This window comes from Panthera onca, chromosome F1 (assembly GCF_046562875.1).
Source record: "Panthera onca isolate mPanOnc1 chromosome F1, mPanOnc1 haplotype 2, whole genome shotgun sequence".
Lineage (NCBI taxonomy): Eukaryota > Metazoa > Chordata > Mammalia > Carnivora > Felidae > Panthera > Panthera onca.
The window spans coordinates 12,647,033-12,669,931 of NC_138355.1; the positions used below are offsets into that span (position 1 = coordinate 12,647,033).

The window sequence follows — 22,899 nt, forward strand, 5'->3', positions numbered from 1 at the left end:
CCACCCAGGTGCCCCTGAAATTATCTGGTTTCTAACAGCGTTTTCCTCATTGACAGCTATTTTTCTAAATGCTTGGGAATAAGCAGTCACAATTTCACTCAGGATCCCACAGTTGGCAACACTGCTGGAGTGGAAGCTAGCCTTTGGCGGGACAGAGGTGTTCAAATCTTTCAAATCCTAAGTATCCCTCTACCTTCAACCCCATCTTTCCACTTTACAAAATGATTCTTAAGGAAAACTGGCACAGAAAGCAGATTTTCACGTAGGCCGGGAACACGAGGCAAAGGGAGTCCTCTGGCATCCTGTGGTCACACCAGAGCAGGTGACTGTAGAGGTGAAAGCCAGGGCCGCCCATGGACGCTGCTGCCATTGCAATGGGCGGCAGGACATGGCTGAGGCTCCCAGCTGCCTCCCCACGTAAGGACTCCATGAAATTTAACACATACTTCGCATTAAGTTCCCGGCATATGGATGGCTCAAAACAAAACCACTACATTCAGCTAGGTATCAGTCCAAATTCTTCTAAACCTGAAAATTATCTAAAAAAGGACTTTTCAGACTTGTGCCGAGAACTGAAACTAAGCTGTTTATTTATTTTTTTTCTTTTTGTCTACACATTCCAAAAGGAAAGAAATGACACGATCTCAAGGTTTGTGGGTTCAAACCCCGTGTCGGGCTCTGTGCTGCCAGTACAGAGCCTGCTTAGGATTCTCTCTCTGCCCCTCCCCTGCTCCTGCTCTCTCTCAAACTTAAAAAAAAAAAAAAAGAAAAGCAAGCAATGACATACCTAAGTTGGAACCTGTTTTTTAATCTTTCTCATCTAGTACATTCCTCTAAAAGTCTGCTAAGATCTCCTAAAGCAGGGCTTTTCATACTTCAGTGGAACGCAGTATTCCTTATACGTTTACTTTAGTAAACACAGGAAAGGGAAGTTTTCTCCCAAAAGGTTTATTTGTCACATTTATAGTACAAAATCAAATAGATCCAAATATTGAACCATGTATACGTATCTACACATATATGACTTAGGCCTACACAACCCATCTGTACATTCTAATATAGTCACCAACACCTTCTCTTTAGTAAAAAGCATCACCTCTAAAAAAACAAACTTTATTATTAGTAACACTGCCAGATGTAAATTATGTTCACTTTATCATCTGAAAGGAGAGGAACAGATACTTCATAGGAATTAGGGAGTTTCTAAGTATAAATCCAGTATGTTTACGTGGGCTTCTTAAAATATATTCTATAGGAATAATCAACAGGTGAAACTACCAATAAAAGTCTTTGGGCGTATTAACTGTAAAAGAAACTTAAGTTCTCAGAAGAAACTTTATAAGGTCAATTACATTCCGGAGTTTTTATTTTGGCTTTTAATGCAAAGAAAGGACTTTATTTTGTCTAACAGCACAGTATTTCTAAGTCCTATTTTCTATGGAGTTGTAATGAATTTTTAGGGAGCTACCCAAATCTGTTAAAAAATTAAACCGGTCACTAAAGGAGGTATATGATTTTTAACACTGTGTAGGTTATTTCAACCAAAACGCGAGAGCACAGTTCTTCAGGAGAAAGGCAGAAATTTTAGGCTTGCCAGATACAGAGTATATGCTGTCACTGAACACACAGATGTCCTGCTGATCACGGGGACTAAATTATAACGGCTTCTTTGTTCTAGGATGTCATCTACCTCACATGCAGACCCAAGGATACTAAGCCTCAGATGCCTAAAAACATCATTCCCGGCACAGACTTTTTCTCAGTGCTCACTCCCATAACTGGGAACACATACAGACATACAGAGATATGGGTCATTATCAAAGTCAGATTTGTATGAACGGCTTCACAGTAGCAACGCAGAAGGTACTCAGTGCCCCATTTCCACAGGAAAGGCTATATTTACACCACACACTTCAGTCTTGAAATGTGGACCCCCCAAAACATTCAATTCTCAATAACCAACGAATTTGCTGAGGCTCCCCTACCCTCAAGTCACCCTAGTTCAGCAGAGCGAAAGCCCCTCCTTGGCTGCGAGGCGCTGGCGGTGGACTTTGTCTTGCTGCAGCTCTTCGTGATTTGGATGCCAGAGTTTCGTGATGATCCTTTCAATGTTGAGAGCGTATACGGTGTGTGTAGGAATGACTTCCCTGTGTACCTGCGATTAAAACAGTAGCGTGCCTCCAGTTACGCTTCGGTATATCCCTCTTCCCGACACGCACAATTAAAAAGTAAGGTTTATATCAACGAAACACTCACACACCAACCGCTAAGCTACAAGCCAGAGCCTAATGAAGCTCCAACTAGAAACAAGAAAACAAAGAAATGACAAGCTTCTGAAATAGGAGCGGGAAGAAGAGGATTTCTTTTTTCCCCTTTTCTTTTTCACTGGGCAAGTGGGGGCTGGGAGAGGTAAGTTAGGAAGGAGGTGTGGGCCCCGGATTTGAAAAATGAGGGTAGTACTAATGGCTTGAATAACAAACAATAGGGGCACCTGGGTGGCTCGGTGGGTTAAGTGTCCGGCTCTTGATTTCGGCTCAGGTCACGATCTCACAGTTCTGCGGGTCTGAGCCCCACGTTGGGGCTTGGGCATCTCTCTCTCCCCCAACTCCCACACTTGCTCTCATGTACAATGTCTCTCTCTCTCTCTCTCTCTCTCTCTCAAAATAAGTAAAGTGACTTAAAAAAGATAAACAACAAACAATAAAAACTGAAAACCAAAAAGCCAAGAAGAGGAAAAGCTACTGAATATCTTTGTATCTTTGCAAACTTAAAGAAACTCTGAACCTATCCATAAATCTAGGTAAACCTTAAGGAGCCAAGAGTTTTACCTGCAAAGCTTCAAAAAGGTCATACATGTTGACTGGAGGCAAAGCTGCAGGCAGAGTGTCCCCAGAGCATGCCAGCAGGAGGGCGGCCTGCTGCTCGGCGTCATCAGGGGGCGGGTGAGAGGCCGGGTTATGACCCGCACAAGGAGCAGAAAAGGCTGGAGGACTGAAAACAAAGTATTTTCAAAACATTCCCAGTAACTATGAACGAGACAAGCGGATAACGAAAATAGGAATGGGCTTTTAATACATCTTGCAAAAATATCTTAAAAATAATTAAAAACCCAATTAGAAATTACTTTTTAGCTAGTATATTACGTGAGTGGCCTGTAATTTTAATTTTTAAAGGCAGCCCATCTGGCAGGCTGGAAACAAAATGTAGAACAACTAAATTTACACTCCTCTCCCCACAATGTTGAAATATTTATTAAGCTCAGGATGCTGGGCCAAAATTGTTTCCTGCCCTTCAAATGCTTCTAGTCGGGAGCGGGGGAGAAAAAAGACCTTAATTAAAGGAGAATGAAACTGAAAAACTGACTTGGGAGAGGAAGATACATGTAACTGGAGACAACAGGATTGAAAAATTACATGCAAGAAGACACAGCGCAGAGTAAGCAACAGGCAAAAATGGAGGATGAAGAAAATCCAAATCTTGCCAGTTTCCCAAAACAGGACCCAGATACAGTATCAGCGGGGAAGTCGGGCATAATTGTTGTGTCCCGAGACAGTAGGAGATGACCTATACAGTTTCGAAGAACACCCAGAAGGTAAAACAACAGTGAGGAGGCAGCTCAGACGAACGAACAGGCGGGTAGAAGCGTGGGGGTGAGCACCGGACAAAGGCGGCCCTGTTGGGCAAACAAGCAGTGACGGGGAGCCAGTCGCCCTCCAGGGGCAGGCCAGCGGCGAGGGGGCGAGCTCGGGAGGCCTGGCAGGGTCACAGACGCTGCTCTCAGCATTCACCCACTTTGTCGGTTGGGTTTTTCTTCTAGAAAAGGAGGACTTACAAATGAGAACAAATACTCCCACACAGACATGCCTGAATGAGACTGAGAATAGAAATCTTCACATTTGACGATCTAAATATAAATAGTGAACCTAATTTAAGATGGCGCTCTTCGGGACGCCTGGGTGGCTCAGTCGGCTAAGCATCCGACTCTTGGTTTCGGCTCAGGTCACGATCTCATGGTTTGGGAGTTCGAGCCCCTGTGCCAAGGCTCTGCGCTGTCAGTGTGGAGCCTGCTTGGGATTCTGTCTCTCTCCCTCTTGCTCCCTCTCTCTGCCTGCTTCCCTGCTCACGCTCTCCCTCGCCCTCTCTCAAAATAAATAAATAAACTTAAAAAAAAAAAAAAAAAAAAAAAGAGGATGCTCTTCAAAATGGGCCTTGTGAGCCACCTCAAGGTTTTCAGCCATGAAGTAGGCGCTGGTACAACCCCTTTCCATGTGGTGTCAACACTCTTGGCCGTGTCCAACTCTCTTCTTGGTTTTCCCACCCTACACTCTTTCCTACCACACCTCCTCCCTTCCTTTCTTGTTAGTTCTTCACTACCATCACCCCCACCAGGTTCCGGGTCACACTTTTCTCTCTGAACTTGTACCTCCCTGTCATCTCCCTCACCAACCAGCTAACGAGCGCTCCGAGAAATCCAGTCACTTCAGAAAGAACATTACACCACTGCTTTTTCTTTCCCAAAGGCTTAAAATTTGGACTACATTATTTGCAGGGAAGGCAGAAAGGAAGTAGAGGGCTGAAAACAGACAACACACGGATGAAAAGAAAGGTAATCCAGGTCATCTCGTAAAGCGAAGACTGAGGACATTAGAAGTCCTGGGAGACCCTCCGTGGAACGTGGACGGAGGAAGCCCAGAGACGGGGGCAGGGACCAGGCTGCACACCAGCATGCCAAGAACAACCTGATGACACGCAACACAGGCCACTCTCTCAAGGTAGAGCTACGGAACCTGGAGGAACACCTCCCACCCCTCCTCCCGCCATCAAGATACCCAACCCTGACCCAACAATCATAGGCCGTGCTTCTGACTGAAAGCAGGCCCGCTTCCACCACCAAGCAGGTGCTGCCCCTTACGAGCCCTCAGGACTCCTCACCTCGGGGAACCGCTCCAATCCACCCGAGAAAGTGGGCCCGGGGCACTTGCATAACCACATGCGGCAGCCAAACTCTGCGCCCTCACTTGTGACAAGCGATACCAAAGCAATTCACTAGTTATCGTGCAAGGATGCAACTTAAAATAAAACCGCGCTGCTCTCAAAGGTACCTTAGACTGACAGAAACACAATTATTTAACAGCGGTCTAACACCTAATAGTAGTGTACCAGCTAGAGAGGATGGATGCAAAACCACAAGAAACTTCATATACCTTTCTATTAAGCTGTTGTAAGCTACTACGCTATTCTTCAGGTATGGCTGTGGGGTTACGTTACTACCAAAGGCATATTTAAAATGACCGTCACGTAACCGATAAGCTTTCCTTCTCGACACAACTGATGTCAATATATCTTTAAGGTGATTCTGTAAAAACAAAGAAAAGAAAAAGAACATGAACTCCTGTTTAAGAGCAAATCATAAAACTTCCATTGACCAAAAAATGTCTCCTAGCATTTAGTGGATGGAGATATGAGACAGGCTAACATGTGGTGGAACCAAAGTTCACCAAAAGGCCACAGAACCACATCAGAGCAGGAAGGTACGGGAAAGAGAGAGATGCGTTGTTTTTATTTGGTTCCATTTAATAGGTGCTTGCTCTACATGAAATTTATTAAAGTTATTTATGGTTTCTAAATTGACTCCTCTCTCAAAAGAGATTTTCAGACGGTTTTAAATAAAAGTACAAAAATAAATACATAAAATTTCTAAAAGGAGGCAAACTACCCTGAAACCTGGTTTCAAATAGGACAAAAAGTTCCAAGAGGTCAGATTTACTGGCTACAATGCCCAATCTACTAGAATCCTGCCATAAAAGAACCATGGCTCTCTCAAAAGCCACATACACAACAGATATATAGGAAATAAACCAAAAATTAGGTATTTGATACTTCTTTATGAGAGCCAAGTACATAAGGGATAGAAAGTGTCTGTGAAAATAAAAAGAGCTGATCCCAGCCTGCCATTAGTAACGGGTGAGGCAGGATCACCTGTTTCAACTATACCAGTAAGATAATCTCATATCCAGGCCTTCATGATACAATTTGTAATTTCCACACACTGAACTTATTAAATGTGTGTAACTTCATGAGATAGCGATTATAATCTTTGAGGTACATGTGAGGAAACGGGAGGCCCCAAGTACTGGAAGAATTACCCTGTATTACCTGACATATCCGTGCACTATAGAACCCAATGCGTATTTTGGCAAATAACTAAATGAATAAAGTGAATGGATAAATGAGTGGGCTGAGAGAAGGATCCTACTGTTTAGACACCAAATCTAATGCTCTTTAAATGCTGGGACACAACAAAAAACAGTGATTTTCATCGTTAGGATTCTCGATCTCAATTTTTTTCCTTAAAAACTGTGCCCGTGTTAACAAATTAAACACCAAAACACGCCAAAGTGTTATGCCATAAATAGCCTCTCCGAAAAGCTTAGTCTGCTAACTGAAGGCAACTGCATGGACTATGAGGTGTTTCTCCCCTCAAAAGAACACAATTCCGGGGTGCCTGGGTGATTCAGTCGGTTAAGGGTCCGACTCTTGATCTCAGCTCAGGTCTTGATCTCAGGATCATGAGTTCAAGCCCCGCATTGGGCTCCACATGGGCATGAAGCCTACTTGAAAAAAAAAAAGAAGAGAGAGAGAAAAAGAAAAAGAGGGAAAAAAAAGAAAACAATTTCAATGACGACAATTCTGGCATCGGTAGTACTTGGATTCTTTTCTTGCAGTACCGACTTTCAACGACACACACAAGCTCGTTACATTCAACCTGTAAAACCGTTTCTGCCACCAGCAAAACCAACCTCCACCGCGTAGACAACAGCTGAGACGGCCTCCTCCGTGACGTTGTCCAACCCGTGCTCGTAAGCTGTCACTATCATTCTCCCTTCAAGCTGACCCCGGGTGGGAAGCATCATTGTGTGGGAACAAAGTTTCAACTCATCATCATCTTGGGGATCCTTTGCCACAAACTGCTGGGCTCCCGAGAGGGGATTTTGAGGCTGGAATCTATGCTATGGGCAAGAAAACTTTTCAAAATGATTCATCACAGTGGCAAGTAAGAAGACACAATATATTGGACTTGAGCTCCCACAAGTTAATGCCACCAAAACAATACTACAGGATTTAAAAAAAAAAGAAGTCACTCATGCACAAATAATCACAGATTCACACCCATTAGTAATGGTAATAATAAAGTAATAATAATGAAGACATGAATTAAGGGGAATAATGGTAGTGTGCCCAGCAGTTTATTCTATTCAACTGATACCTTGGTGATCACAGAATATATGGCTCTGTGCTAAAAATAACAATTAGGGGAAAGGAGAAGATATAAAACTATTTTCAAACAACTCAGAGCATTCTCAGTATACTTGTAAGTAAGCAGGTTCTGAAAGTAGAAATATATAGTAATACCTCGTTTAAGCTCTAAAAATAAGCGTAGCTAACCAACATAACAGACCTAATAACAGATATTCCAAGAGAATGCCAGACAGTATAAACTATCTTGCTATCATCTTCTACTTACAATTCTCAACACAGAATCTTGCTAAGACACAGCCATTCTAATTATTTAGAATAGTTTTTCTCAAACTGTTTCCACTCCTAAAACCTCTGCCTCCTCTGGTAGACTCTGACAGCCCATGTGTATTCTCCATCACCAGTGGTAGCTCCTGCTTAAGCTCAACATATAAGATTTAATAGCGAAAATGGCTTGTCCTGTTTGAAGCTTGTATTATAAAAGAAACATTGGTTGTTTTTTCCATTGTCCAAGTATAAAACTGTATTTTATATCAAATATCCCTTTTTAAACTAAGGTATGCCTCTCTAGAGGTACCGATGCCCTCCATATTGAATAGTATCGATAGAAAACACAGAGCAAAGGTAGAAATGAATGTTTGTTGATGTTAATCAATAAAGCTATCAACACCCAGTCAAACCTATAAAAGGAAGACTTTTGGGAAATTGTTCCCCAAATACAAAAGGAAAAAACAATTTATCCCAAAATGTTTGCAAATTTTATGGCCAAATGCCTTCATGACTTCTCTGCTGATTCCGAAAGGCTCAGGGCCTAGCTGGGCATCGCCAGGATCCTGCCAGAGGCCTCCAGGCCTCCTGGAGCCGTGGAACAGAAGTCTTCAATGTAAGAAACATTCCAGAAAAAGATTTAAGAGGAGAAATAATACAGGCATACTTTTTGAGTCATTAAAAAATCGTTAGGTACTAATGAAAACATATTAATATTTATGCAGTAACAAACTAGAATTATAAAAATTCAGACACCTGGGACTCACACTCTTCGAAACTCTTGTCAACCTCAAATATAATAACACCTTTCTTCCCCAAATCATGCCCTCCTTTTTTTCAACTCTACTACCAGTATTTTAAGATTTATTTAAAAACTAAAGCCCGTTCCATCACACCAGCACTTAAATCAGTTGTTACCAAGATCTACTGGAGAACAACCTACGTCAAATTTCTGACGAACAGAAGAAAGCTTTTTCTTTCCCTTTGGTTTTCCAGGTTTAGCTGCAGAACCCCCTGTCCAGGGTAAAGATCCAGCACCCTCTGTGAGACAGAAAAAGAACCATAAGAGAAAACGGGGACAGTTGTCAACTGCTGTGTTTGGTTTCATTATAGGCTAAAAAAGTATGGAATGCTCAAGTAATGAAAATAATCAATGCTTAAATTCAGATCTTCTCTATTTCTCCAAGCAAAATTATGAATTCTCTCAAATCACATTTTTTTTCTAGCTGTAACCAAAATTATTCCTTTAGGAAGACAAATTTGTTTTTCATATTTTAAATTAATGTTTATTGGGTGTTTTGTTTGCTTTATTAGTAGCATTATAAGTAGTATTACCAAAGTAGGAAAAAATTTTCTAGTTCAAGATGGGGAACTGAGCACATGAATGTATCTCACCTCTCTTTCTAGACCCTACTAAAAAAAGGTAATAGCAGAAAGTAAACAGCACACATCCGCAACTGAGATAGAAAGGAAATTGAAACAAGATGAGATGTCAACAAATTTCAACAATGGGCTAAAAAGGTGTTCACTCACATGGAGACACACAGAAGCCATAACCTAGCCTAGGCAAGGTTCGGAAATGAGGTGGAAACAAGTTAACCTGCAGAGCAGAAATCCACAAAGAATCTGGATTTGGAGAAGGTGAGGACAGTGGAAACCAGGGAGGGGTCAGTGAAGCCAAAAACAAGATCAATGGAAGGTCTACATTCAAAAGTCGTCTACACAAACCCCTTCCCCCTCACCACTAACAGTGGGCTCAGTACAAAACAAAAATGCAGGGTCTCTTATTCAAACATTTAGAATTTCAAGGCAACCACAGTTGAGCACTAAGCCAAGCGTGGGCCCTTCTGAGTTCACAGGCAGTTCACAGGCAGTTCACAGGCCCCGGAGCCAGCCCTGCTCTCTCCCATACATAGCACAGTATTTACAATGGCAGGGGGATGCTGTTGGGGGGTATGGAGGACAAGAGAGTGGAGAACTCTCCTCTAGTTAAACTGGACCAAATTTCTGGGCTATACTAAGGTGGTTGATATGGATGTTGACACCCTAGAGCACAGCTCTCTGCATGCTGGCCTGAGGATCCCCAGTTGAGCTGGCCTCCTGTCAGCTCACTCTACAACAAAACCCCCACACAACTGTATACTTCATTCTTAAATGTGAATCACCCGACATTTGATGACAATCTGTAACAGAATAAGAAAGACCCAGATAAACAAACAGAAAATAGAAGTCCTAATAATTCAGGGGCGCCTAGGTGGCTCAGTCGGTTGAGCGTCCGACTTCGGCTCAGGTCATGATCTCACAGCTTGTGAGTTCGAGCCCTGCATCGCACTCTGTGCTGACAGCTCGGAGCCTGGAGCCTGCTTCGGATTCTGTGTCTCCCCTTTCTCTGCCCCTCACCTACTCGCGTTCTGTCTCTGTCTCTCTCAAAAATAAATAAACGTTAAAAAAAATTTTTTTTTAAATAATTCAAGCAACACGGACTTCAAAAATACTAACTGGTATATTCAGAGAAGTCTGAAAACACGTGTGTCCATAAAACAAAAAGAAGGTATTATAAAAATTGCTGAATTAAAGAATGCATTGGGCAGAAAGGCTGAAAGAACTGAGGAAATCTCATAAAGCATAAGCCAGATGTCTCAAATCAGTAAACCCAGAAAGAGATTTAAGCTCCAATGAGGAGCTATCAAAGTCCTACCAGAAGAACAAAAAACAAAGTAGCTGTCTTTGAGAAAAGTCTAGGAGTGGGAAGAAGCTTTTCATTATAAGACCTTCTGTATTATTTCTAACCATGAGCACATTTATATATAGTTTAGTGTTAAAGAAAAACAATCAAAGCAATTCAAGCTCATTACAGTACACTTGAAAAAACTACCCCCCAAAATTTTTTATACGAAAAAAAAAACCATCATCTTAGCAAAAACATTATTTCCGTTTTGATGTTTTTTTGAAGAATGAGTTTTTAAAGCTTTGAAAAAAAAATACTCCAAGTTCATCAGTTAAAAAAGAGCTCTTTGGACACTTACCATGATGAGCACTGAGTCATGTACAGAATTGCTGAATCGCTATATTGTACCCCTGAAACTAAACTCTGTATGTTAACTACACTGGAATTAACAAAAAAACAAAAACAAAAAACAAAACAACCTGTTAGGGAAGTCAAGCTCTTCTCTCCACCGCTTTAAATGTCTCTGGTACATCCAGGTCTCACTGATGAGGTCAGCCAATCTTAGAAGATTCCCAAAGAAACCCACTGCTGCTGGATGGCCCGGATGCTAGGTGATGCCACCGATGTGTGGCCAACACGCTCCAGGCAAGGAAGCAAAGCTTGGTGAGTCAGGCCTGACTGACAACCAGGACAGCTTTCCAGCGGCGGGCAGATTTAGGGGTGGATCCAACACTTCCATCCACTGGCTGGGTTATTTCTCTATCGAACCCCCAAAATGTATTTCCTCAAAATGAAATTAATAGTTGCTGGCAACAAAGAGATGATTTCTATTCAAAGTAAAATATAGAAATGTAGCTCTTCGTACTTGCGGGTGGGTTTTCTGTTTTCCTAAGCTAGGTGGGAAAGATGATTTTTAATAATATTATTGATCGAGGGACCGCAGTGTTAACAGACACTTTGCATTCTTTTTAATCCTCACAGCAACTCTTCCGGGTAGGTATTAGCCTCTTTATAGATTAGCAAACCAACTTCAGAGAAAACAAAATGAAAGAAAAAGCAAAACAGAGAGGGAGGCAAACCATAAATACAGAGAAAATATATTTTAAATACAGAGAACAAACTGAGGTTTGCTGGAGGGGAGGTGGGTGGGGGGATGGGTTAGGTGGGGGATGGGTTAGGTGGGGGGATGGGTTAGATGGGGGATGGGCATTAAGGAGGGCACTTTTTGGGATGAGCACTGGGTGTCATATGTTAAGAGATTAATCACTGGGTTCTACTCCTGAAGCCAAGACTATACTGTATGCTAACTAACTTGAATTTAAAAGAAAGAAAGAAAGAAAGAAAGGAAGAAAGAAAGAAAGAAAGAAAGAAAAGAAAAGAAAAGAAAGAAAAGGTAAGAAAGAAAACAAAGAAAGGTTTTTAATCAATGATCAACACAATCACCACAGGCCCTTTAAAAACAACAACAAAAAATTCAACTTAATCTATAGTAGGCGGTACCTACAAATCTAAGTTTTTAACAACAGTTCAGGATAAGTTTTATTGTGAGGCAAATTGTTTAATGTATTTAATCATTTATTTTGGACTACTTGATTAAAATAAGATGGATGAAAGAAGTGCCTGTACCACTTAAACTCCAAACAATTTGGGATAAAGGGGTCATTGTTTCTACCTATACCTAATTAGGTTGAAGTGACCGATTTAGCTCCTACCCACCTCCCCAGCATGCTGAAGCTCTAACCTTCCAGGTGCTGGTATCTTACTTGAGAATACAACTGAAAGTCCAGGTTCTCACCACACGGCGTGGTTTCCCCTCCCCCAACCCGAACTCACCTTCCCTGCATCTATGGAAACCCTCGTCTAATACCAGCTGCCCTCAAGTTTCTTCACCCTGACTGCCCACCCACTTCCTCACTTGTCTGTCATTTAAGTAATCCAAAATCCAGCTGAGTGGACGGTAAAGACCGAAAGTCAACATAAGCACAGGGAGATCACCTGCTTTACCCAGGTTCTACAAAACAATCTGCACCTACATAATAAATTTTTTCTTGTGAGCAGTTCAAAGAACATGTCGTTTGCACACAACAGATGTGTCTGTTAACGGAAGCTAAAGCCCAGGGCTCTGATGGCTCTGTTGACTGACCTCCCTGGAAGTACTCCCGCTCCCTTACCTGGGGTAGACACCAAAATCTGACAACGCGTAAGAATAGCCAGGAGGAAATCGTTGTGAGAATGGACTGAAAAAGGGAAGATTGTCACAAGTCAAATACAAAACATTTACAACATAAGGAAACCATTATTCGACTCTGGATATCCCATACCCTGCCATTCTTTACACTTTATTTGAAATATCCATATTATTAAAATAATCTTACACACCATTAAAAACCCCATTTTATTTTTTTAAGTGAAAAGACTTACTGCAAAATTTACTGCAATTTATTATTGCAGTTATTTATTTGCAACTTATTGCAAATCTGGGAAAACTTCAAAATAGTAAAATAACTCCCCAGATAATTATTTTACCATTATCCTGCGTGAGAAGTCTATGAGCTTCAAGGTCAAACTCTTCTTTGCTGATCTTCTGCTTGAACCACAACTTTAAGTTAGCCCAGTATCTGCAGAGACAGAAGCAGTATTAAGAACCAAGGATTTTGCTTCTTTCCCAAGTTTACCTTACCTGCTCCAAAACCCAGGGAAGGAGATTTTGCATTCCCCACCATATGGGCAGAGTTGTGCATCTCCCCCCAAATCTATATGTTGAAGCCCTTGACCCCCAGCACCCAGGACGTTAAAGAGGTGATTAAATTAAGATGACCTCTCTAGGGTGGGCCCTAAACCAATGTGATGGGTGTCCTTAGTAAGAAGACATTAGGACTGTGACACACACACAGACCAGACAGTAGCTATCTATAAGCCAAAGGTAGAGGCCTCAGAAAAAAACAACCCTGCTGAAGGGTGTTGTCAGACTTCCTTGATGTCAGACTTCCAGCGTCCAGAACTATGAGAAAACAAATTTCTATTGTTTAATCCACCCCATCTGTCGTATTTTGTTACCCCGGCCCTTGAAAACTAATACACCTAGGAATCAGAATACTGACAGAAGGGGGCGCCTGCCTGGCTCAGTTCGTAGAGCCTGTGACTCTCGATCTCACAGGGCCGCCGAGTTCAAGGCCCATGTTGGGTGTGGAGCCTACTTAATAAGAAAAAAGAAAAAAAAAAAAAAAAGAATATCAACAGAAGAAAAAGGAAGAAAAGTTTTTCCCCAAAAGGGACTGACAGGTTGTCACATTATTGGACTCACAAGTCCTTTAGCCAAAACCACAGCTGTACCCTTCCTTCCTCACTGTTGCCTTTCTAAAAGACCTATCCTCCAGAATCTTACATTTAATATTTATGTTTTAAAAGTATTATTATTAAAAGTATTAACTTTTAAATATTAATTTCAAATACACTAATTTTCCAATTATTAACTACAGTTCATAATACTGTATTGTATATTTGAAAGTTGCTAAGAGTAGATCTTAAAAGTTCTCATAAATAAAAAAGTTCTCACAAGAATTTTTATATATCGTGACAGATGTTAACTAGACTTACTGTGGTGATCATTTTGCAATATATACATGTATTGAATAACTGTTGTATACCTGAAACCAATATACTGTTATATGTCAATCATACCCCAATAAAAAAAAAGATTTATATTTTAAAAAGCATATGTGTTTTATGGGTTGGGAAGTGGTCATTAATACTGATCCTGGTAACCTCTTTCCTTTCAGATGATCTCAAGTTCTAATCTAACTGGCTGAAGTAATGAGTTTCTAAAACACCTCACCACAATGAAAATACCGTGGATATGAGAAACTTAGTGGTTTGTAAAGTGAAAACCAACCACTAATCATAAAAATCACTAGTTACCTGGCAGGAAAAAACATAATGATTTGATCCCTTTATACCTTAACAACAGTATTAGAGATAGGAGTAAAATATGACTTTTCACATCCACAGCCCTTGATTCAGTGCTGAAAGAAGCTGCTCTTTGTTCATGAAACAATTAAAAATTACTCAGGACACGTCTTACAATCACTTTCAATTCACACTTAGCTACTTTCTAATGCTAATTTGAGTTCCTAACAGAGGAAAAAAAAGAAAAAAGATTTCTAAAGAAGACGGTCTGATGCTCTCACTGCCTTATACCCTCGCAGGTCCTCTCCTGTACACAGATTAGCTTCAATTCACCTTAGTATGTAACTCTGTATGTAACTGGCTATGTGTGCCCATCACTGCAAGCAAAGCTTTGGGTTCACACACATTTTTTTTTTTTCCCCAGGAGAACACCTATAGCTTTAATGGGGTCAACGTTGCCCAAGACCCATTTCACTCAATAGCAAAATATGTTTAGTTTTAGAGCTTGGCATGACTTTTCACCTGATATTCACACACTCGTTAGTCAATAATAACTTCCCAACAATGGACACTTAAATGTTTTGTTTGTTTTTTTTTTTAAGGACGCAGGAACTATTATGAAATGAAATAAAGCTCCACAGGGAAAAAAAAGTATTTTCCCGTCCCATTCTATCCCACAAAAGAGGGCAGTGACATGAGACAGCTTCATTATTTAGAAGCCCCGGGCCACTATTTTATAAGAAAGGTGCAAATATATCCATATTTTGAGGGTGAACTTATTCCAGAAGTAAAACAAGCCTCTACCAGGAAGTTCTACCAACATGATGCTACCTATCTCCTCTAATGGCAAACTTTCCAGCCGTACCCCTTCCAAGATTCAGAAGACCTGCTCCCCAATCCTGGTGCCTATGTTAACTTGCCATATAACCATGGACAAATGACTGCTTTCCTCAACAGAACTGAAAAGAAAATTAGTTAACCTCTATGAAGGTGAGGATGATGGGTGACAAGTTTAAGTGGGTCAGACTAGGAAGCACTGGGGACACCTGCAGTAAACTAAAGAACATATGATCAAGTCACCAAAAAATTCAACACCTATTTAAACCGAACACTCTCTTGGGTACTATACAAAGGAAATTAGCTAGCAAAGGCCATGTCTTTTCTAGAAGCTGGTGTGGGCATGCAACCTAACATAAGAGACATTTGGACCCTAGATAAATTGAACACAACTCTTATCTGGGGTCCTTATACACTTTCTCTGTTTTACCTACCACCAAGGACCATGTTTAAATGGTCAGGTTATATATAAACCAAAGCACACTACTCATGAAGAAATATGAGAAATTACTGGATGGCAACATTACAGAGTATTAAACCAAGAGGCACTTTTTAAGGAGCAGGAGAAAAAGACAATGAAAGAATGGAAAAACAAATGCAAAACAACACTGTACCACTAACTACTCATGGCACAAAAGCATATTTTGATCACATCGTTAGTGGAGATTTACACTACAGATACATCAAATTTAGCTTTACCATCTGTATTTGACCAACATCTGAGAGCCAGCATTGGCCTTTAAAGGCCAAATAGGGAATACTAACTTCAAATTTCTGGCAAACCTGTGTGGTAAGTGTGGGATCATAGAAGTCACCATCACATCTAATCAGTAAATTATACACACAAGCCAGGTCTTTCAGATTTATTATAGTATGGAAACACTTTCAGATATTTGTAAGCATCCTAGACGTAACAGAGTAAAAGTCAACTGTGTTTAAAAATGTAAATTTTAGCCGTCAGTATTACAAAAGTAACAAACTGTGGTAATTAATGGTGAAAACTGTTAATTTTGCCTATTAAAGTAACTAATAATTTTCAATTAATTAAATAAGCAAAGAAATAGACTGACAGCAAACATGACTATTAAAACATAATTTTAGGTAGGGGCGCCTGGGTGGCTCAGTCAGTCAAGCATCCGACTTCGGCTCAGGTCATGATCTCATGGTCCGACTTCGGCTCAGGTCATGATCTCATGGTTCGAGAGTTTGAGCCCCGCATTGGGCTCTGTGCTGACAGCTCAGAGCCTGGAGCCTGCTTCAGATTCTGTGTCTACCTCTCTCTCTCTGCCCCTCTCCTGTTCGCGCTCTCTCTCTCTCTCTCACACACAAAAATAAATAAAATTTAAAAAAAATTTTTTTAAGACATAGTTTTAGATAGAACATTTTATCTTTGGGAGTCAATAAATGTTCACAAAAAATTAAATAATTATGCCAAAGCAATAATTTTAATTCTAGCATTTGTAGAAATTTGATTCATTAAGGTTCATAAAATAAGCTTTAAGAATTATATTTTGCTTTTAGTTATTCTGTTTAGGCCATGAGTGTTTCAAGAAGTCTTACATGGGAATTCTGCATATCTTGCTAGGATAAAAAGCAGAATGTCAACTCCACCACCCCAAAATTTCACAAGAAGGAAAAACTCCACAAAAATCACATATGACATCCAAGTAACTTCAATCTAGTCATACTAAAGAATATAAAGAAAAAGATGACAAGAAAGGGTCCCCCAAATACCTTGCCCTGCCAGCAACATGATATTTAAGTGAGCACCTACCGAGTAAGCAAATGTGTGGAATATCACAGAAGTCATCTAGCAGCAACAACATAGGCACTAGAATTTTAAACATTTAAAATTTGCTACTTATATCTTTGGAAAATAAAATTATAATAATGATTAATGTTCTGAAATTTTCCAACTCGTTCTTGTATGTCAGAAATATATTATCTGGCTTCAGCCTTGGCTGAATTATTGATTTTACATCCCGCCATTCAGCATCTGACCTCTGATTGTTTACTCGGTCCCCTGCTATAACCTAAGTCTGGCTGGGCGCTTGTTCCTTTGGAACCCCTTGTAGGGTATCAGAGCCAGGAATCAGACACGAGGGGTCTAGTGACTTTTGAAGAGTTACGTAACCTCTCTAGATCTCAGTCGTCTCATCTATCAAATGGGAATAACAATTGTATCTACCTCACATCTCTGTTGTGAGGCTTAGATGAAATGGTACATTGAGAGTGCTTAAAAGGTGTTCAATTAATGTCCACTACCGCGATCATCACTATAACTGCAGCGATGTTCGGTGACTTATCTTAAACGTAGGGTCTATCCACCTTCCGAAACTACTCTCAATGCTCTTTCTTAAACGCAGTGTCTACGCATCACCCGACCTCAATGAACTTCCGCCTCCAGGAAGCCCTCCAGGGTCTGGCCGCCGCGCGCGGTGCCCACTCCAGCCGGGGCGCGTCGGGCTCCGGGTCACTCGGCCCGGGGCAGGCCTCACGCGAACCGAACTCTGCGAGGGGCCTGCAACCGTTCGGTAGGCCCTTGGGCGTGGAACGCGCCTCTCCCGCCCCACCCAGAGCAGAGAGCCCCGGGCGAAAGCGCCCGCCCGAGTCCCGAGGGAGCCAGGGAGGCCGGCCCGTCCAGCTGAGCGAGTCCGGGTTCCGCACCCGGAGCCGGCCGAGAAACCCAGAGGCCCCGCCACCCGCGACGCGAGGCAACACAGGCCTCGGAGCGGCGGGAGGCGTCTCCAGGGTGGGTCGGCAGCCCGAAGCCTGAGGAGGAGCGGCGCGGAGACCCGGACGCCGCGCCAGGACAGCTCTTACTGTTTCACGTTGTCCCCTAGGGCCTCGCTCAAGTTCTTCTTGGCCGCCTCCAGCTCGCTCACAAAGGTCGCCATTGCTCCCCACGTCTCAGCCCGACCGCAGACCGCTCTGCCACAGTGACCAACAACCGAAAAGCCAATTCGGCGAGCGCCTCGGCGCAGGAAGCTCAGTCCGCCCCCGTCTGTCCCGCCCCTAATCGCACAGCAGAAGTTTGTTTGGTTTTCGGCTCCGCCCGCCTTTCTGAAGAGAAAGTGAGGGGGCAAATTCGCTGTTTTCTCAGTCCTCCTCCTCCCGCCCCCTCGAGTCACGTGATCCATTTGGTCCGGCCTTTCCGCACTCAACTTCAACGCTTGGCCACAGGAGCCAGCTGCGGCACCTGCCGGGGTGTTGTATCACAGTACCTTCAGTTTGTTACCGGCTGGGCAATATTTTCAACTCTTTTTAAACGTTTATTCATTTCTGAGAGAGAGAAAGAGAGCAAGCAGGGGTGGGGCAGAGAGAGAGGGAGACACAGAACCTGAAACAGGCTCTAGGCTCCGGAGCTGTCAGCACAGAGATGATGACCTGAGCCTAAGTCGGATGCTTAACCCACTGAGCCACCCAGGCACCGGTGGGCAATTCCTGAATTCCGCTCTTTGTCCTTCCACCTGGATGAGTTTCTTCCTCCGCAGATCAAAAAGTAAATGCAGTATCAGTTTTGTCCTCTTTCTTCGCCTTATTTTTCGCCAAGCACTCATCATTTAATATGCCACTTAATAGATTGTTCTTGTTAATTCTCTGCCTCGTCCAGCTAAAATGTAAATTCCATGTGGAAAGGATTTGTGTTTTATGCGGTGCTGTTTTCCCCAGTTCCTAGAGCAGTGCCTGGCTCTCAATAAATATTTGCTGAATAAATGAAGTAATTGTGAGAATTAAAGAAAATAAACACAGAAGGATAGAGAAAAAAGAAAGAAAAAGTGTTTACCACCTCCAGACAAACTTAACTGATAGACATTTCTCCCCCACCTGCCACACTTCCCATAATTTATAACCTTGGTCTATCTTCAACTGTGCATCTTGGTGGGGGGTTTTTAAACTTAACATAATTATATAAATATTATCCTCTGGCATTATAGTGTCTTTATAATCATAATTTTAATGACAGCTCGTTAAACACCCCCACAAAAAGAATGTACACAATAACTTGTTTCCTAACTGTTAGCCTGATTGTTTCCATTTTTTCCTCTATTAAAAGCCTTACTGTAATACACAATGCATAAAGCTTGTCTTCATTTAGGATGATTACTTTAGAATAGAGTCCCACGAATAGACTTATTGGTTTAAATGGTAGGGATATTTATAAGAGTCTTGGTGTGTATCGTCAAATTGCCTCACAAAGATTGAAAATCATCCTAATTGCTTTTAAATCTTGTGTGATTACCCGACAGAGGCCCCTTCGAGCTTATTCGTTTGTTCAGCAAATACTATTATGTATCTGGAACTCTATTGTGGGCTGGATTTACGAAGATGAACATGGCAGGTAAAGTCTTACTATCTGTGTTAGAAACCTCCAGAGAAATTTTGACTTTTAAAAAGTAGCTGTCCACGTCCACTTTTTCTTGGCTACCCCCTGTAGACTGAGTAGAAAGCCAACCTCAAATTAGGTTAGTAAATGCTTTATTCATGGTGTTACTGAGGACTGGAGCCCAGGAAACATTCTTCCCAATTGCTCTGAAGACCTGCTTGGAAGCTTGTTATATATTATGTATGCAAATTATATACAGAAAATTATTATATATTCAAAAGGAGCAACAGGTATATGTGCTTGCAAGCAGTTCCAATGCTTATGTGTCACAAGGTATAATTTGTTGTAATTATAAAAATGATTTAAAATCATTTTTAAAAATGTTGTAAGGGGCGCCTGGGTGGCGCAGTCGGTTAAGCGTCCGACTTCAGCCAGGTCACCATCTCGCGGTCTGCGAGTTCGAGCCCCGCGTCGGGCTCTGGGCTGATGGCTCAGAGCCTGGAGCCTGCTTCCGATTCTGTGTTTCCCTCTCTCTCTGTCCCTCCCCCCTTCATGCTCTGTCTCTCTCTGTCTCAAAAATAAATAAACGTCAAAAAAAAATTTTTTTTTAAAATGTTGTAATTATAAAAAGGTTTACTGATTTCCACACAGACGTGAGGAAGACCCTTAAGTCACCTTAATATATGTTTCTATCGTATCTGATTGTTTAAAAACATTGCTTGCATGCCTCTGCTTAGCCTGTTTTTCGGCTCTTCCTATTCTTGATTTTTCCCTGAGAAGGTCACAGAGGCTGACTTCAGTCACCTATTGCAGTTTGAGTGCATACCACTGAGTATTGAACAAATTTCAGGCTCTCTAAACTGGCATTCGCATTTTCTTACGAGCTGGACTCTGCCTATCTGTCCAACCCGCGTACATCCGGGCCTGTCCCCACTACCCCGCTTGCATTCCAGTTACTTGACTTTCTATAACAAACCATATCACTCAGTCCCTTTACATATATCTCTCCCTCTGCTGGTTTTGACACCCGTGGGTGGCCACCTACATTTCTTGCAAACAGGTCCAAACATATGTAAGTACCTGCCAAAGGGCCAATTCAGCAGCACTAGACATGGGCACAAGGAAATGTTTAGGTATATCTTCCAGGAACAGTCCCTGTTTCTCATCTCTATTGCTACTTATCCCCTAAGAAAAATATGACATTTATCTCTTTACATCTATCCTTGTTAACACCCTAAGTGGATGCATCTAGTTCAATGAAATACTCCTTTCTCTCTCATCACTTTATACACCTATTAGCACCAATTTCAGTATAATTATTCTGTTAAATGTCCATTGAAACTGTAGTGTTAGACTATATAACGTACACAGAAATCTGACCAAACAATGTGCTTAATAGAAATAAATATGAAAACCACTTGTAATTTGGTGATTTAAAGAACCTAATTCTAAATCTTCTTTTAGTGATAGCAATAGTTACACAATGCATACTACATGCAGACAACTATTAAATAGCTTCAGAGAGGGGCACCTGGGTGGCTTGGTCAGTTAAGCATCCAACTTCGGCTCAAGTCATGATCTCGCGGTCTGTGAGTTCGAGCCCCGCGTCAGGCTCTGTGCTGACAGCTCAGCGCCTGGAGCCTGCTTTAGATTCTGATTCTCCCTCTCTCTCTCTGCCCCTCCTCTGCTCACGCTCTGTCTGTCTCTCTCTCTCAAAGGTTGATAGTATTATTTATAGATCTCCTCTTTTTATGCAACTTCTTTCAACATGTAATTATATAAATCATAAATATATGAGTATATAAATATAATTGTGTACAAATATAATACAAAGGAAAGCCCTGAAAAAAATTTATTTTCATACCAATTTTTTTCAGGTATCTATGAAAGTCTGGCCCCTGCTTGCTTAATTCTTCCAGAAACACTGGATTTTTTGTCAATAGGATTCGATGTTGGTGGAGTTGTGAGATGTCTCAGCTCTGGAGATTATGTTATTACTGTCATTCTTCCTCCCAGGTACCATATTTAGGATTTTTAGACCTATTTATAAACCACTGACTCCTTGTTTACACTGGCTGGTGCCTGCCGCAGAAGAAATACTTGTTGACTGACTTTCTTAGTCCATTCATTAAAATTGGCTTATTAACCTTCTTCCCAGAGCACTGCCAGCAAATGTGTGAGCTCTTCCATTTCAGGCATCAGCAGCTCTGCTTTACTGGAAGGACTCTTACAGTTCAGCTTTAAAATAGTATTGATAATATTTTAGTTGCCCTGTTGAATTTACCATTATAACATTCACTATAATTTGTAATACTTACTATGTGGGCTATGCATTTATATACAGTTACACACAATGGTACATAGGGGCTCACACTCAATATATGTGTCTGTCAGAACAAAATACTTTAGAAAATTCTATATAGTATTCTTCCTAATCCATATCTATATTGATGTACAGAGTTTAATATAGTTAAAGGTTATAGACTAGTGGGGCACCTGGGTGGCTCAGTCGGTTAAGTGTCCAACTCTCGATTTCAGTTCAGGTCTTGATCTCAGGGTTGTAAGTTCAAGCCCTGCATTGGGCTCCATACTGGGCATGAAGCCTACTTAAGTAAAAAAAAAAAAAAAAAAAAAAAAGGTTATAGACAAGATTATATTAGGCCCGAGTTAAATTTATGGCTGAAAACAATTAGAGAGGCAGGTCACCCTGACACCACATGTATTTATTTTATGTCTGCCAGAAGGAGGTGAAGAGGTTCTTAATCTTTTTTTATGCCATGGACTTCATTAGCAGTCTGGTGAAGGCTTTGCAGCCCTTCTCAGAGTAATCTTTCTAAATGCATGAACTACATAGAGGGTTACATTTTAAACAGTTTCATTGGAACACAATTCTATCCTTGGGTCCCAGCTTCAAACCCTCTGAAGCTCTATGGGTACTTAGGTTCCTCAGGCTGCTACAACAAAATATAGACTAGGTGGTTTAAACAACGGAAATTTATTTTCTCACAGTTCTGGAAGCCAGAAAATTTGGTTTCTTGTGAGGGTTCTGTTCCTGGCTTGTAGATGACCATCATCTTTCTGTATCTTCACGTGGCCTTTCATGGTGTGTGTGTGTGTGTGTGTGTGTGTGTGTATGTGTGTGTGTGTGTGTGTGTGTGTGTGCAGGGAGGTAGGGAGGGAGAGAGCACATCTCTGGTGTCTCTGCTTCTAAGGACACTAATCCTATTGGATTAGGGTCCTACCCTTATATCCTCACTTAACCTTAATGACTTCCTTAGAGGCCCCATCCCCAAACACAACCACACTGGGAGTTAGGGCTTCAACATACGAATCTGGGGGCAGGGGGCGGGGTAACAAACGTTCAGTTCAAAACGGTACTACAGGAAGTTAACAATAGTTCCCATGTCCATTCTCAGAAGCTCTCGGAGATTAAAGTTGGAGGACTCTGAGAAATGGAAGAATTTAGAATCTGGGGATTCTAGTAGATGAAAGATACCTAAGCAACCCCAAGAATACTGAAAAGTAAATGCTGTTTTTACATGTGTTTTGATACTATCATGGTTGTAACTTAACTTGATCAAAGCATTTTTGCTGGAGTTAGTCTCAGAATAGTCTCAGAATTTAAGGGACAGAATAA

At 41.5% G+C, this 22,899-nt stretch overlaps 1 protein-coding gene and 1 long non-coding RNA gene across 3 annotated transcripts in view; one reads left to right on the forward strand and one right to left on the reverse strand.

Annotated features, from left to right (window-relative positions):
• Window positions 1-17,936, reverse strand: part of TADA1 (transcriptional adaptor 1) — a 22,446-nt gene extending 4,510 nt beyond the window's left edge. The window contains exons 1-8 of one of the 2 annotated variants that reach the window (XM_060643395.3): window positions 17,759-17,936; window positions 12,719-12,810; window positions 12,364-12,429; window positions 8,468-8,565; window positions 6,801-7,010; window positions 5,205-5,356; window positions 2,829-2,991; window positions 933-2,155 (exon numbers count right to left, since the gene is read on the reverse strand). In XM_060643395.3, coding sequence (XP_060499378.1) covers window positions 2,003-2,155; window positions 2,829-2,991; window positions 5,205-5,356; window positions 6,801-7,010; window positions 8,468-8,565; window positions 12,364-12,429; window positions 12,719-12,810; window positions 17,759-17,832 — 1,008 coding nt within the window. In that variant the 5' untranslated portion in view covers window positions 17,833-17,936 and the 3' untranslated portion in view covers window positions 933-2,002. Of the gene's footprint in view, window positions 1-932; window positions 2,156-2,828; window positions 2,992-5,204; window positions 5,357-6,800; window positions 7,011-8,467; window positions 8,566-12,363; window positions 12,430-12,718; window positions 12,811-17,758 lie in introns of those variants that run through there. The other variant, XM_060643394.3, reaches the window with a different exon arrangement.
• Window positions 17,937-17,985: 49 nt separating this feature from the next.
• On the forward strand, window positions 17,986-22,346 carry LOC132685969 (uncharacterized). The gene is made up of 3 exons (XR_009613369.3): window positions 17,986-18,437; window positions 19,186-19,277; window positions 21,140-22,346. It is a non-coding gene; the product is annotated as an uncharacterized LOC132685969 (long non-coding RNA).
• Window positions 22,347-22,899: the final 553 nt, after the last annotated feature.